Source organism: Mycteria americana, chromosome 5 (genome assembly GCF_035582795.1).
Source record: "Mycteria americana isolate JAX WOST 10 ecotype Jacksonville Zoo and Gardens chromosome 5, USCA_MyAme_1.0, whole genome shotgun sequence".
Classification (NCBI taxonomy): domain Eukaryota; kingdom Metazoa; phylum Chordata; class Aves; order Ciconiiformes; family Ciconiidae; genus Mycteria; species Mycteria americana.
Genome location: NC_134369.1, coordinates 29,965,674 through 29,981,305, shown reverse-complemented (window position 1 = coordinate 29,981,305; position 15,632 = coordinate 29,965,674). Strand labels below are relative to the sequence as shown.

Here is a 15,632-nt window from a genome sequence, read left to right as displayed (position 1 = left end):
TTTTGATCTCTGCTGCAGAAAACGTGCCAAACCCCAAGAAAGGAGCAGGTCCAAAGGGCTATTTCCTGTGGTTATGAAGCAAGGAGAGCACTTACGGCAATTCTCTTCATCCGAGCCATCCTTGCAGTCTGTGTCACCATCACAGAACCAGTGCTCAGCTATGCAGCTGCCGTCACTGCAACGAAACTCCTTCTCCGAGCACTTTCTCATATCTGCAGAGACAGCAACGTAAACAAAGCCTTGGCTTTTCTCAGAGTACCCGGGAAACAACCGCACCGTGCTGCTGAAGCTCCTACGGCACCCACAAACAAGACTGCTCATTAAACCATACATACCCATGTCATGCAGTGCCTGAGCAAAACCATCATTGTTCATTTAACTGACACAGACTGCTGGATTCAAAAGGAATCCACAGGACTTCACAATGGCATGTCAAGGAATAACAGGTCTCAAGTGATTTTTGCCTGGCAGGTAAGCCACACAGCCTGAGATCCCAAGCAGCCAGCCCTGGGAATGGAATATCCCACAAACCCAGTCCAGACAAGCCAGTTGCGAACCGTCACCATGCTCAGGGGATCCTAGAACTGCACAGGTTGGAGTCTGTGCAACCTCTTTTAAAGAACTGGCAGGGCAGTATTTGTAGGGCCACATTACTCACCACACTGCTCATCGCTGTTGTCGCCACAGTCGTTGTCACCATCACAGTGCCACAGGCTGCGGATACAATATCCATTCTGACATGAGAACTCATCCTCCTCACACTCCCGTGGAGCTGCAGGGACACAATGGAGATAAGGTGAATGCAAGGCAAGAAGATTTACCTTGCAGAACACCAAATCTGTGACATGTTACAAATAAAGCAACATTGTCCTCCAAGGACACCGCGGTGTTGGAGAGCTAATTTCTCTTCTCCTAACAATACCAGGAGGGCTACTGTGAGATTTCTTCAGTGTCTCTCTTCCACTCCATCCGCAAGTGAACAGTACAGCAGGCTCTAAAACTTGAGAACATGGGTTGGAAGGAAGTACCTGGAACAGAGAGATGGAGCCACCCACCCTGTGCTGGTATTCTAGCACAGCCCCAAGCCAGGCTCAAGAGATCCCTGCACAGAAAAAAGGCAATCCAGGCCTCTTTTTAAAGGAATTAATAGGCCCTACCATTATCTAACAAATAATTGCTGGTAGAATTATATCTCTACCTTCTTTTCACAACAATGCCAAAGCTATCTTCAAAGGAAAGGAAATGTTCATTGAAAAGGGAAAGAGAAAATTTAAACTTCCTCTTCTGAACGCCTCAGTATTTGCAACCTCATTCCACCCTCCTTAACAATCTTCTAAGGAAGCTTGTCTGCAGACCAGTGAGGAACGGAAATGGACTGCAAAATTAGCACCTGACAACCTTAATCCAACAGAAACCCTCCTATGCTTATGTGCTAGTCTGAACAACCTCCTAGGCATCTCTTATTCACAGAACCTTGCCTTTCTCCTTTCATTAGTCTCCAAATCTTTTGATCACACCCTTCTCCACTGTTGTCTTAGATATGAGAGCATTCCAACTTTTTCTGAAAAACAGAAGACTAAACAGACCCAGACCTATATACCTTTTCTTTCATGAAAATCTTTGAATAGACTGGAAAGTAGTAAAGCCTTTGACACGGTTTCCCACAGCATTCTCCTGGAGAAACTGGCTGCTCATGGCTTGGACAGGTGTACTCTTCGCTGGGTTAAGAACTGGCTGGATGGCTGGGCCCAAAGAGTGGTGGTGAATGGAGTTTACTCCAGTTGGCGGCCGGTCACAAGCGGTGTTCCCCAGGGCTCTGTGTTGGGGCCAGTCCTGTTTAGTATCTTTATCAATGATCTGGATGAAGGGATTGAGTGCACCCTCAGTAAGTTTGCAGATGACACCAAGTTGTGCGGGAGTGTTGATCTGCTGGAGGGTAGGAAGGCTCTACAGAGGGACCTGGACAGTCTGGATCGATGGGCCAAGGTCAATTGTATGAGGTTTAACAAGGCCAAGTGCAAGGTCCTGCACTTGGGCCACAGCAACCCCATGCAACGCTACAGGCTTGGGGAAGAGTGGCTGGAAAGCTGCCTGGCAGAAAAGGACCTGGGGGTGTTTGTTGACAGCTGCCTGAATATGAGCCGGCAGTGTGCCCAGGTGGCCAAGAAAGCCAATGGCATCCTGGCTTTATCAAAAATAGTGTGGCCAGCAGGAGTAGGGAAGTGATCGTGCCCCTGTACTCGGCACTGGTGAGGCTGCACCTCGAATACTGTGTTCAGTTTTGGGCCCCCCACTACAAGAGGGACATTGAGGTGCTGGAGCGTGTCCAGAGAAGGGCAACGAAGCTGGTGAAGGGTCTGGACCAGAATTCTTATGAGGAGAGGCTGAGGGAGCTGGGACTGTTTAGCCTGGAGAAGCGGAGGCTGAGGGGAGACCTTATCGCTCTCTACGACTACCTGAAAGGAGGTTGTAGAGAGGTGGGGGTTGGTCTCTTCTCCCAGGTAACAAGTGATAGGATGAGAGGAAATGGCCTCAAGTTGCGCCAGGGGAGGTTTAGACTGGATATTGGGAAATTTTACTTCACTGAAAGGGTTATCAAGCATTGGAACAGGCTGCCCAGGGAAGTGGTTGAGTCGCCATCCCTGGAGGTATTTAAAGGATGTTTGGATGAGGTGCTTAGGGACATGGTATAGTGGTGGTCTGGGTAGTGTTAGGTTTATGGTTGGACTCAATGATCTTAAAGGTCTTTTCCAACCTATATGATTCTGTGATTCTGTGAAAACTGAGCTTAATCCTGCGATCCAGAGCATCACATAGGATGTCAAACCCCTGAACCTTGCTTCCCAGCCCTTTGCCCAAAAGGGCAGGCAAAGATCAGGGGCATACTGATCAAAAAGTGAATTCATTTCCATGCAAGTATTGGACACAGAATGCTGTACAGCCAAGAGCTTTATTTTTGCATTTCTTGAGACATGGTTCCTCCACCAGAGCCACTCTGGAGCACCATGCACACTTTTGTAGAATTCAAGGGCTGTAGAGTGATGCTTATTAAGCAGCGGCAACCATCTCAACCAGACAGCAAAACAGTTCTGCTCCTAACCGCAGCCTGATGCCAGCCCTAGTAACCAGTGCAGTTTCAGAGAAGTTGAAGCTCCGGTGCTACATAACACGCTGGTTCTCTGGCACATGCTGCCAAGTACAGACCTGATGATTTGTTGTGGAGAAGGAAAGTTGTACCCCTGAACACCTTTTGCTAATGGAAGCCAACCACAAGTAACCCTTGTCCTCAACACAAAGGGGAAAGGAGGGGACTGAACTCCAAAGACTCGGGCAAAATTCCCTCCATTTTAATAATCTGTAGGAGCACAATGGCAGTGCTTACAGCTAGCAGCCTGCCATGGCAGCTCTTTTGAAGATAGCACCTCACATGGCAGCAGACAGTCAGCTTTCAGGGTAACTGGTCTCTGTGTGGGCAGCATCCCTACAGCACCTCCCTCTCCTAAGGGAGCTCTGTTTGAAGGGAGAGGATGCTGGGGACAGCCCGGCACAGCAGAAAAGTCAGACAGTGGAACCTGAGGCCACAGGAAGTCAGCCAGACAGGCAGTTCAGTAGGATTTGGCAGGGGTTAGGTGTTTCCACGAACAGGGGAGGACTCGAAGAGCTCAGCTCAGGGAAGTGCTTCATGGGACATTAACTAGCAAGGCTGCAGGGCATAAACGGTTCTCCAGCTGGATGGAGAAGCATCCCCTCCCCCAGGACACGCAGCTGAACAGCAAGCCAGGTGCCAAGGCAGCAGGGCTTACGGACATCAGGTACACACCTCTGTCAGAGGCGGGATATAGCTTATTACAAGCCAAAGGTCTGATTCAGTGGATCAACTCTTACATTCCTGTAATAAACAGGGTGAACTTTCCCCAGCCATGGCAGGCAGGCACTTCACCCATCCTCTCCCCTCAGAGAGGTGACTTACGGCAGTCTTGTTCATCAGAATCATCCTCACAGTCATTGTCTCCATCGCAGACCCACGACCGGCGGATACACTTCCCGTTGTCACAGTGGAAGTCCAAAGGGGAGCAAGTGGGCAGCACTGCAACAGCAAAGAAACACCTCATGAAGCTGCAGCCAGCTTCCTTCCTGAAAGCGAAGTTCCTTCCCTCCTGAGGGAAGAGGGCTACACCTCTTAGAAACAAAAGACATAAAATTTCAAGTCATGAGAAGGAGCTGTCCCTCAGATGGGGGCCAGGGTAGGTCTGTAGCTTGGCAGTCTCTCCTCCCCAGAGAAGCACTGACCTTTCCACAATAAAGTAGCCGCCACAATTCCCCCACTGAGTTCCTTTTTTCTCTTTCATCCCTGAGCCTGCTGTCCTCCCATAACTGTACTTGTTTTATAACAAGCAAAATTACATTATCAGCATCTTTCCTGCATGCTTCCCAGTGCAGTCCCTCCTGTTTCTATTACACAGTGAGTTCTTTGGAATGAGAACTATCAGAAACAATATTTTTGGGAACAGGATTTTGCAAGGTACATGCTACAGTGTGTGTTCCAGCATGGGGACTCTGCCAGCATTTTTGTCTAACAAACCTGCAAGGATAAGCTTAGAGGCAGGAATCCACTGCTGGGGATAATTCGCTGTACCTCAGGTGTGGGCAATAGAGTCCAAACCCTGCTAGAGGTCTCCAGAAGGGACGGAGGAAGGGGGCAGACATGGGACGATGCTTGCCTACACAGGAGTCTGCTGGCAATGGAGTGGAACCACAAATCCACAGTGTTTGAAGAGGCCTGGAGCCACAAAGCTGGAATTCAAGGGGGAGCATCAGCCCTGTCCTTCCCCCCACAGATGAGAGGAACACTCAACCCCAGGAGGCTCATGCTTTTAACTGCTGCCAGCTGTGGTAGGGAAGGGGCTGCACAAGACTGTTCCTGACAGGTGTGTTCTCCAAAAAACAAGGTTTGCTCAGTGATGCAAAGGGGCGAGGGCTGGAGGAGGCTAGTGCCTGAAACCCTTTCATCCCAGCCCAGCTTGCCGACAGCATCTCCCATCTGTCACCAGTCGGGCCAGCCCTCTTCTGCTATGCTGCTACTTCTTCCCTTGCCAACGCTACCCTGGAGGTGGGAGTGCGAGGGGAGGGAGGTGGGTAAAAGAAGGTGAAGACAGCAGCCACACACACAAGGAGGAGGATTTAATAAGGAGAACAAATAGTCACATTTTCAGCTTTTCCAGCTTCCTCAACCCTCCATTTCCCCTTAGCCCAGGACTCCTGCCAATGTCTTGTGAAGGCAGCATGGATTACACCATACAGAATCATTCACTGCTCTCTGTAGCAAGTCCTCCAACATTTCTCACCAAGGGCCTGTCCTAAAAGCCTCCCACCCTAAGAATACACTAGTGCAGTTAAATTCAGACTTGCTTTAACATCTCTTTTCCTGACCACAAATTCGGATCATCTTCTCAGCCGTTCCTGCAGTATGGCAGGCATAGGCATCTCTGTATCTGAGAGGACGTCACTGCTCTCAACACTGAACCCTGCACTAGGTGACAAAATACAGAATCTGACACTAGCCCTTGGGAAAAGGTTCTTCCCATCGTGTCCGGGATGCCCCATGCAGATACATGTCCAGGTCAGATCCAGCTACTTCTAGACCCCAGAGAGGTATGAAGGAGAGGGAAGCATACAAATCTGTATTTTCACCCCACAGGTCTGACAGCACCCTGGTCTTCCAATGGCTGACCTGTTTCCTTACATTGCACTTTCTCCGAGCATCCCTGTGCTGCTGCATCAAAATGGAGAGGGAGCTTCCCCTTCTTCCCCAGGGCAGGCAGAAGGGGAAAACACCCCAGTTCTCAAACTCTGCTTCCAAACGAAACCAAGACACATTTTTGGATTCAGAGGGTCAGTCCCACAGATCAGCCTCTCTCCCCCAAGCACAACTTCCATACATTGCACGCTGAGCAAACCTTCCCCGGCCTCAGCTGCAGTTTCAGGACTAAGACCATCCCCCCAGCATATGCTTTTCTGTCTGCTCTCCCTGGTCCCAGCGTGACTAATCACCAAAGGACAGCACAGGAGCCACCTGGAAGGGAATTTGCATGCTGACTCTCCAGGGGAGAATTCTTCAGGCTCCCAGAGGGTTAGGCCATTAGCGCTGGTTCAGAGCCGATACCATTATCCCACTGAACTGCTGCATCCCTTCATGAGGTAACAACACAAAATGAAATTCCACCCCTACAGGGAGTGGTTCAGCCAATTTCGTAGTCCCCCTAAATATAAAAATTGAGCTTCAAGCACAGGGGAGGGGGAGCAGGGGGAGAGAGCAAAACACAAACTGCCACATACAAAGGAGGACCTAATTCCCACCCCAGCAGACGGCAAGTGTGTGCCAGCCCAGACAACACCAGGGAAGAGATAAATCCCCTTCTACAGGAGCTCTCCTTTAAAGAAGGAAGAAAAAACACAAACCCACTTAAGACAAAAAAACCTAATGAATGAAGGCTGATGTCTCATAGAACAGAGGAACTGCCAATGGGATCAGGGCAGGGATCCACATAAACTCATAACCTGAATCTAATAATGGTCAGAAACAGATGCTTCAAAGGAAAATGCACGAGATTCTGGGAGCAGCTTTCACACGGGGGCAGTCTCTTCCTAACCCCCTCTTCCCAGCTCTGCCCTCCCAATCCATGATCCCTTCTCCCCATTAAAAAGCGAACTGCCTACACAGAAACATTCCTGTGTTTCCTTCTATTCATTCCAAACACATCAGGCTTCACTTCCACTGTACATACAGCCCTTTGCTCTACAGTTGTTATTATTCAGCCCTTCTGTTGGTCATTTATTACTTCATATTTTGATGAGTTTTATTCCTATGGAGTTAAAGCTGAGGGCATATCACTAACCCAGAGTTAATGTTTAGTACTATTGTAAATATATCCAAAGTGTTTAGAAATCTGAAGTTAAGAGGAAATTCAAAAGTTAAGAGGTCACATTTAGGACATTCAAACAACCTCCACTATATTTTGTCCTGACATCATGGAGCAGCTATACAATTCGGTAAGTGTATTGCTTTAACTCGTATAACTCATTTTAAAAGCCACACTTCCATGGTCAGGAGAAGAGTACATGGCAATACAAATGAAGCAGTAGGCACTCCTTTCACTGCCAGAGATGGAGCAAGACCTCCCTGGACAAGCTGGATTAGCATCTAGAAAACTGGAAACAGAACCCCTATATTCTCTTCCCAGCTTGATGTTGATGCACGCATGACTGTGGGACAGTTCTGTCTCTTTAGTCCTACTTCCCCAACCTGTAAAATGAAGGATATTTATTAATTCCCAAGAAAGCTGCAAGTCCTTCATAAGCACTGCTTCCCCTGATGAGAAAGTAATCGCAGATTGCGCTAACATGCTTTCACCACTACTCATAGCAGGATTAGGTAATGCAACAGTAAACACAGTTAAGCCTCATCCGCCCTTCCCTGCTCAATTTCAGCTTGATGTCTCCATATCTGTGCAAAGAAACAGTATTTTCCTAAAAGAGATAAGCAAAGGCAAGTCCTAAGATGGAGTTGAAGACAGACAAATGCCCAGACAGACAGGGACTAACCCACCTCCCCAGGCAGAGCAGAGAGGCAGGATGGGGAACAAGCCCAAGGAAGGGGAGCCGGTGGGAAGAGCTAGACTGGGCAGCAACAGTCCAAGAGAGCACATCTGTCAGCTGACAGCGAGCAACACAAAAAGGCCTTTGAACTTCCAATCATTTCCCTGAGCTCATCCCTCTGCATGGTCACACTGGACATCATCCAAGGTTTCAGCAAAGCTAGGTCTATCGTAAGCCTGCTATTCCTCCCCCTCTCCCAACTCCTATTACACAGCGCACTCTTTTATGGCTGAGCAGAAGGGGAAGGGGGAGGGCGGGAGAAAAGGGAAGTTTATAAGGTGAAACGCAGACTGAATCACGTCCCACTGTCCTTTAGAATACTTTATCCCTGTTGCCTGTGGTGAGCAGGTTGCTTTGTACTCAAGGACAGCGAGTGACTGGTGTTCAGAGCTCTGGAGTGCAGCAATTTGAACAATACTGCTTGTTTAATTAGACAAACTCTCGGTCACATAAAGAATGAGAAGTCAATTTAAAAAATAAATACAAACTCAAAAAAATTCACGCTACCTACATTAGAGACAACTGCAGCCTGACACCCAGCTATGTCCACACTCTTGCATGCGTATGAGCACATGCATACACACAAACATCTGTTTGCTGAGATCTGTAGCACAGTGGGCAGTAAGTCCAGAAACAAGAATAAAGGACATTAGTCTGCTCTCAGGAAGAAATAGGAGGCACTGCATTTTACTAACTACATTTTGGAAAATCTAGTTCCAGAAAAACATAAAATGTTTCCAATCGCACTGCTGAACTGTATTTAAGGATGTTGCTAGTCAAAAGAAAAAAAAAAAAAAGAGAGAGAAAAAAAATTTTAAAAGAGTATCGGCATCCAATCTTTCACAGCGCTTTGATCACAAGCGCTCTGCCCGAGGGGGCACTGCATTAATTCTGATGCCTTTTAAAGGTGTGCTGATTTTTGCTGGGATAGAGTTAATTTTCTTCATAGCAGCTAGTATGAGGCTATGTTTTGGATTTGTGCTGGAAACAGCGTTGATAACACAGGGATGTTTTAGTTACTGCTGAGCAGCGCTTACACAGAGTCAAGGCCTTTTCTGCTCCTCACCCCACCCCACCAGCGAGGAGGCTGGGGGTGCACAAGAAGTTGGGAGGGGACACAGCCGGGACAGCTGACCCCAAATGACCAAAGGGATATCCCACACCATATGACATCAAGCTCAGCAATAAAAGCTGAGGGAAGAAGAAGGAAGGGGGGGACATCCAGATTGATGGCATTTTGTCTTCCCCAGTAACCGTTATGCATGATGGAGCCCTGCTTTCCTGGGGATGGCTGAACACCTGCCTCCCGATGGGAAGCAGTGAATGAATTCCTTGTTTTGCTTTGCTTGTGTGCGCAGCTTTTGCTTTACCTATTAAACTGTCTTTATCTCAACCCATGAGTTTTTTCTCACTTTTACTCTTCTGATTCTCTCCCCCATCCCACTGGTGGGGAGTGAGCGAGCAGCTGTGTGGGGCTTAGTTGCCAGCTGGGGTTAAACCACAACAAAAGGAAACACACATACTCCAAGCCCAATAAAATGATGAAGTATGGTTGCAGATATGGAACTGGTGTCATTTCAAGAGAAACTTAAACTCTTGTCAGGAGTTCCTAATCAGTAAAACTTGAAGTTTATAAGTGAAGCTTCACCTGAGTTCTTGCATCTGAGCTCAAGACTGGCGATTAAGTGAAGGGCAGAGGGAAGATGATTCTTTTAAAGTTTCCATTAATTTTGGTAAAAAACCTGTGAGATTTTTATCCTCACATCACCTCAAAAAATTTTGTTGTGGGACTGATAAGCAGGCTATACTGATAGCTCTGTTCCTAGCAAGGAAGAGACCTTCTCCTGGGCTTGAATGAGGTGTAGCTCAACAGGAACTGCCTAAATTTCCCAATGAGATGGGAACAACAGACCACTTTGAGGTAAAAGGAGTAAATTCTTCCTCAGTCCCTTTAAATGATAAAGTATTGTACAATAGTGCATGCAGCTAAGCAAGCAAGTCTGTGTCCCAAGGAGCTGCATGTTTACAAGCTGATTAGGTATGATACAGATCCAAAATTCAGAGTAAGAAGGCTCTACTGGGGGATGGTTATGAGGGGATTTGGTGTATCTTAGGAGAAACAAAACTATTTATCAATCCTCAGGCCAAGTTTACTCAGTTGTCCTTTCACCCTTGCCACAGGAAGTAAGACTCATTCACACCACGCTGGACTTCAAAGCACATTGCAGGAGGGCAGAATGAAAACCATTCCTCCGCTTGCATGCGGCTTTCGTTAGGGGCAGTCCAAAGTAGGCTCTGTTGGCACAAGGCAGGAAGGCAGCTGAGCTACTCTGTGCATGTGTAGCAAGGGCTTCCAAGCCAGACACTGTCAGCAAGCCAGAGAGCTGACACCAGAGAAAGTCTATGAAGCTGGCATGACAGCTGGGAGGTTGCTTATTACTATTATTACTACAGCACTCTGGCTTGTAAACATGATCCAGAGCAGGAAGCAAACATGGCACAGAATAATTGGCTCCCATCACAGCAGGGCTTCAGATTTGCAAGAAAAACAGTTCTTGTCATAGCCAGGTAAGCAGAGGCAGGGCTTTCCCAAAAATGACGCTAAAATACTTATGAGAGGCAGACATTCCAAGGACACCAATAAAAGTGGAAAATGTCTTGGGGTGTGCAGAAAGGGTAATAGTTGAGGAAAAACCTAGTGCAACTGACTCAAAAGTGGGTATTTGCTTTATAGTTTGTAACAGAACTTTAAAAAAAAAAAAACAAACACGCACACCACATTTTAAGAATTTATCTCAAAACCGAAAATCTCTCTCAAAAGGAAGAAAAATTCCCTGTGTCTGCTCTTGTTCTTAATAGCTGCAACTCCTCTCACTTGCTGCCAAGTATCTTGCCTTTTTTTTTTTTGACACACCCAGTTTGTTTCAAGCTATCTTCTAAAGTCATTCTTTAACTGAAATGATAGAGTACCAGTTCAAGGCTAGAAAATTGCATTAATATAGAATTTAGTAAACTCCAATCAACTTCTCAAGCATATGCAGTGCTATATAGACAGAGATGCAAGACTGAATCTTGACTCGCTAAAGTAATTTTCACCTTTTCCCCCACCCCATGTTTCACTCTCTTGCTTCATTAGGAGTCCAGCAGTCCAATGTCTTCCCATTCTCCTCTCCCTTTCCAAAGGAAGCAGACCAAACTCTCTCAGGAACTAATTCTTGTTGTTGTATCGGCTTACAGTATATATATGAGCTGATACACTGAAGGAAAAGTAGACCTTAAAACAAGCACGGTTGCAGCTTTATTTTTCTGGAAAGTTAGGACATTCACAGGAGAGAAAAAAGAAAATCCTGTAACTCTGTAAAACTAGCTTGCAGCAGACCAGTGGAAATGTGGGATTCCTTGCAATCACTTCTGTTCACTCTTCTGATCAGACATCTACTTGATGATATTATAATTCCTGTCTTTAAAACTCAGAGCTGTACTTCCATACATCGCTGAAAAAGAATCCCGACAGCTTTAGCATCTTAGAAGAGTACATATATAAGTGGTTGCACAGACTTAAGTTCATGAGTCAGAACAAACCACAGGGCTTACCCCAGCATGAAGACTAGCCCCATGGTTTTTGAGGAATGTAACTAATTTTTAACTAGGCCTTTAATATATCTGGGGTTTGTAGGATGACTTCATCAGGACAACCCAAACCTACAGCTCAATATTTGTATTAAAAAGAAATTCACCAATTTCAGACCTGGTGTAAGTCAATAAATAAAAAATAAATCAAGTTCAAAACAGAGAATTTGTCCAAAATTTCACTCCAACCAGAACACTGTATGCATGTCACAGACAGATGGCCAGGGAAGGAAAGAAAATCTGTGAATTGACCATTCTCATGTACTATGCGCAAGCATCAGTGCTGATTTGTGAGAAGCTTAAATTGATTTAAAGTTTGAGTTGCTGTTCCAAGGGGCTCACACCCCAACCCTGCTCTTGTACTCCTGCTGCCTTCTTTATGCTTGGCACAGTCAGCAAACAGATCAAATGGAAAGTTAACCCCACAAATGAGTACACCTTCACAAGGCTCCTATATGCCAAACAAAAGAGAAGGATTTAGCAAGCGATCTGCTCTAGCAAAAAGTTTCAGTGCCACAATAACTAAGCAAGATAGGAAATAGCACAGACAACTACCAGGAACCTACACTGTAGAGTCAATCTGGTTCTTACAAGCTAACAATAATATCACATACCTGGACTCATAATGGGCAACTACTCAGAGCAAGATTCAGCAGGCTTAATGGAGTAAGTGTTCCTATGGCCCCTCCCCTGCAACCTCACATGTGTGTGCTGAAGCCATGCTCTTAACATTTCTATAGAGTCCTTAGCTTAACTTTTCTACTTTTCTACTCTGTAAAAATGCAGCTCTATCTCCCCTTCCATCTTGTCAAATCTACTGTCCTTCTCTGTACATGCTAGCTTACCTCTCTCACTAAATTGCAGAGACCTACAGCACAAGTCATATTCTGATTCAGATGTTTAAACATTCCCATCTTACACATGCTGCTTTCTAGACAGCTCCCTTTGCTTCAGTCTTATTCCTCCCTTTGTCTTCTTAGAAACTGTAAATTAAAGAAGGCAGAAGTCAAACCCAGTTCCTACATTCTCTGCCTCACTTGGTTGTCTGCCTCTACTTCATATACTTCCCAGCCTCCAGTGCCTGAGAGTATCAGTAGATTGATCACAGTTCACTACTACCCCCTAGTTTGCACAGCTTCCATTCAAATCCATATGGGCCAGATTTCCTTATTAGGGACACACCACAACCACAGCTTTACTGTGCAAGACCAAAAGGTTCCTCTCGCCCAGGCCACTGAGAGAGAGACATGATGCAACAGCAGATTCCAAGAGAAGAGTGTAAACATCGCGTGCAAGTAAACATTCTTCCTCAGAAGACAAAATCTGCCTCTATTTGTGATACAAAGGCTTCCCAAACAAGAGGTAGTATACTCGTCTTTAACAGCCCTCAGTGGATTTTACATCCATAAACTTGTCAGATCGCTTTCTGAGAATGTTTGAAATTTCAGAATCGATGTTCTGTGGCAAGGAGATCCACAGCTTAAGTATATGCTGTATGAACAAGCAACTCTTGTTAGCTTTGAACCTCCTGCTTCCTATGGAAGGTCATATCTCTCCTGCCCCCCAATCCTACCACGCCTGCTAACTTAAAAACCTTTGGTGCTGCACTTTGTTGAAGTACAAAGTAGACCTTATCAACAAGTCTCTCGTCTAGATGGTTACTGACTCTTTCATGGCATTCCAATAGATTTGTGAAGCACAACTTCCCCTTACAAACACCATGGCACCCAAAAACCAAAACACACCAAAAAACACCCCCAAAACCCAATCCCCCAACCTCCCCCACCAATCTTCCTCTGTGCTCAGTAAGAAGCCAGCAAAACCAGTTTAGTTATTGGATACGCCTCACCTCCCCAAGCCCCTTATTCCTGCTCAACTTCTCCTTTTTCAGCCTGTGCAGTTGAGTACAGCCTCCTCTCTCCTTTTGAGATTTTAATACTATTTCTTCAGTTCCCAGATCCTCATCTCCTCCTTCTTGAGCATGGTAAGTTCTCAAATTTGCACTTTTATTCACTGCCTGTAAAAACACAGGTTTTCCTTCCACTTTCTTTGATTTCTCCAGTTAAGGTCACTTCCTTGCTCAACAACCTTTTCACTAATCATCTTTAAACCAAACACTCATCACCTCAGTTTGCAGGTAACCTAATTTTCAAAACCCCATTTTTCACCCAAGGTCTTCATGTTGTTCACTATTTGCAAAATTATAAGAAACGGGAAGCGAGAAGGAAACAAATTTTCACAAAGCTGAGTTGAGATATCCCACACTTAAGGAAGAAGAGATTCTCCAAAACAGTATTTCAAAGACGAGGAAAGCTCCTTTCCTTACAGCACTCAACAGTGGAAACCAGGGAAGGCTAGAGAAACATCCAACAGAGGAAGACAAATCCCTCAATCATGTTCATTGACAGGTGCCTTAAATCTTCAGCTCCAGGGAAAATTTCAGGAAAGGAGTTCCATGAAATTGGGCCTTTTTTTCCACCCTTCAATTCTACCACAGTCTGAGGAATCCAAAGAGATGAGGTAAGAAAGCAACTTACTTGTGGCTCCAGGGAAAGAGGTTTTCTCTATTCATTTATATCGTGCTAAACCCACTAAGAGTGACACTTCTTATCAGTCCTCACCTAGCTGGGCTCAGCTACACAGATGCTGACACTATGCAGATACACAGTAGCTGCAACATACCTTCTCTCAGCAGATCCCTAGACCAATGGATGGTGATTACAGTGCTTACCTTTCCCTCCCTTCATAGGGCAGCCAGGACAGAAACTAGAATGTTACTTAAGAGGCAGACACCCTCAATACACTTCTTCACACTGCTTATTTATTTTCCATTAATATTTATAGCAAACCCATATAATTTAGTTCACAGATAGCACTTTTGCAAGGGGGGGGAAAAAAGAGGTACTTCTCTCTGTCCCTCCTCTCCCTCTAAAACATTCATGTCCAACAGCCATCTAAAACCAGCTGCAAAAGGCAGAGCTGGGCTTTCACTGTGATTTATGTCAGTGGACACTGGCTCTGTTAGACTGTGAGTACTGAAGTCAGTCAAAAGTGTGTCATCTACAGTCTTAAACATTTGTCATACAAAACTAGGATGTGCCTGTAAAACAGAGAAGCACCTGCAGAGAAAAAATTAAGACATTCAGTTTTCACAAACGCAAGTCAAGAATGGTATTCTTACTGCAGCCGTCTTCATCACTGTGGTCCCCACAGTCATTGTCTCCATCGCATTGCCACTGAGCAGGGATGCATGTGCATTCACCAAAAGCACTGACAGCACATGTAAAATGATTACGTCCACAGGAGCATTCGGTGCTACTTATAACATCTGTAAAGGAACAAACAAAGGAAAAAAGATATTTTTAAGAGATCCGTCTATTTTAGGGTAAATGCATTAAATACGAAGTGACATCACAATTTTTCTCCATGTACACACTATAAGTATGAACCCATACTCTACTGCAAAGGAGAACATTCACCCCCCTCGCATTGTTGATATAGGAGATCAAGTACTGTGCACAGTTTCCTGGAATGGGACTATTTGAAGTCAACAGCAAATAGCAACCTGCCAAAAAGAGATCTGGGAATCAGTTAGCTGAAAAATAACTCGGCACTAGTCGCAACCAAATTCAAGGAATCCCAGGTATCAGAATACCCTTTTTATTTTACAAACTCAGTCTTCTCCTAGAGCACAGTGCTGCTGCTGCTCTACTCAGTTTTGACAGCACAACAGAAGGGATAGCAACGATTCTACTTCAGAGAGTTATCTGGGGTCTTCTCCAGACCCTGAACTTTCTAGATGCAAACCTTTCACATGTCACTGCTTTAGACATTTCAGACTCCAGTGAAAGAAAAAGAAAAAACCATCCTTTCTTATTTATCTGTAGAGATTAAACTGTGACATTATCCTGCGCATAACTTACATTTATGAAAGCAAGAGAAGAGGATTTTCAACTCCACAAACTGACCAAAAGAAAATGCAGTCCAAATGTCAATATATAATCTGATAAGAACACTTTTTTCCAGCTTTAAAGTTAGCTTAAGGAGCTCCCAACCCTTTTCTGCCCTCTCCCAGCTACAGAACAATACTCTGTACAACTCTTGACTCTCACCCTTGTGCAAATGCAAGTATTTATGATATTATCCCACACATTCCCTTAATAAATGTCTGCCTTGAGAGAGAACAGGCTATAGCCCACCTCTTGCAAAGGAAAAGGTCATGCCTGAACTTCTGTCTGACGTTATCTAGACAATCTATATAATCAATATCACTGTTAAACAAATGATTATTCTATCAATCAGCAATCCCCTCAGGCTAGTCTGTGACTGGATTCTTTTTGCTTCTT

At 45.3% G+C, this 15,632-nt stretch overlaps 1 protein-coding gene across 1 annotated transcript in view; it reads right to left on the bottom strand.

Annotated features, from left to right (window-relative positions):
- Window positions 1-15,632, bottom strand: part of LRP4 (LDL receptor related protein 4) — an 87,738-nt gene that overhangs the window by 29,517 nt on the left and 42,589 nt on the right. Inside the window, exons 2-5 of the mRNA XM_075501617.1 lie at window positions 14,468-14,614; window positions 3,971-4,087; window positions 659-772; window positions 96-212 (exon numbers count right to left, since the gene is read on the bottom strand). Of these exons, the coding sequence (XP_075357732.1) occupies window positions 96-212; window positions 659-772; window positions 3,971-4,087; window positions 14,468-14,614 (495 nt within the window). The remainder of the gene's footprint in view (window positions 1-95; window positions 213-658; window positions 773-3,970; window positions 4,088-14,467; window positions 14,615-15,632) is intronic.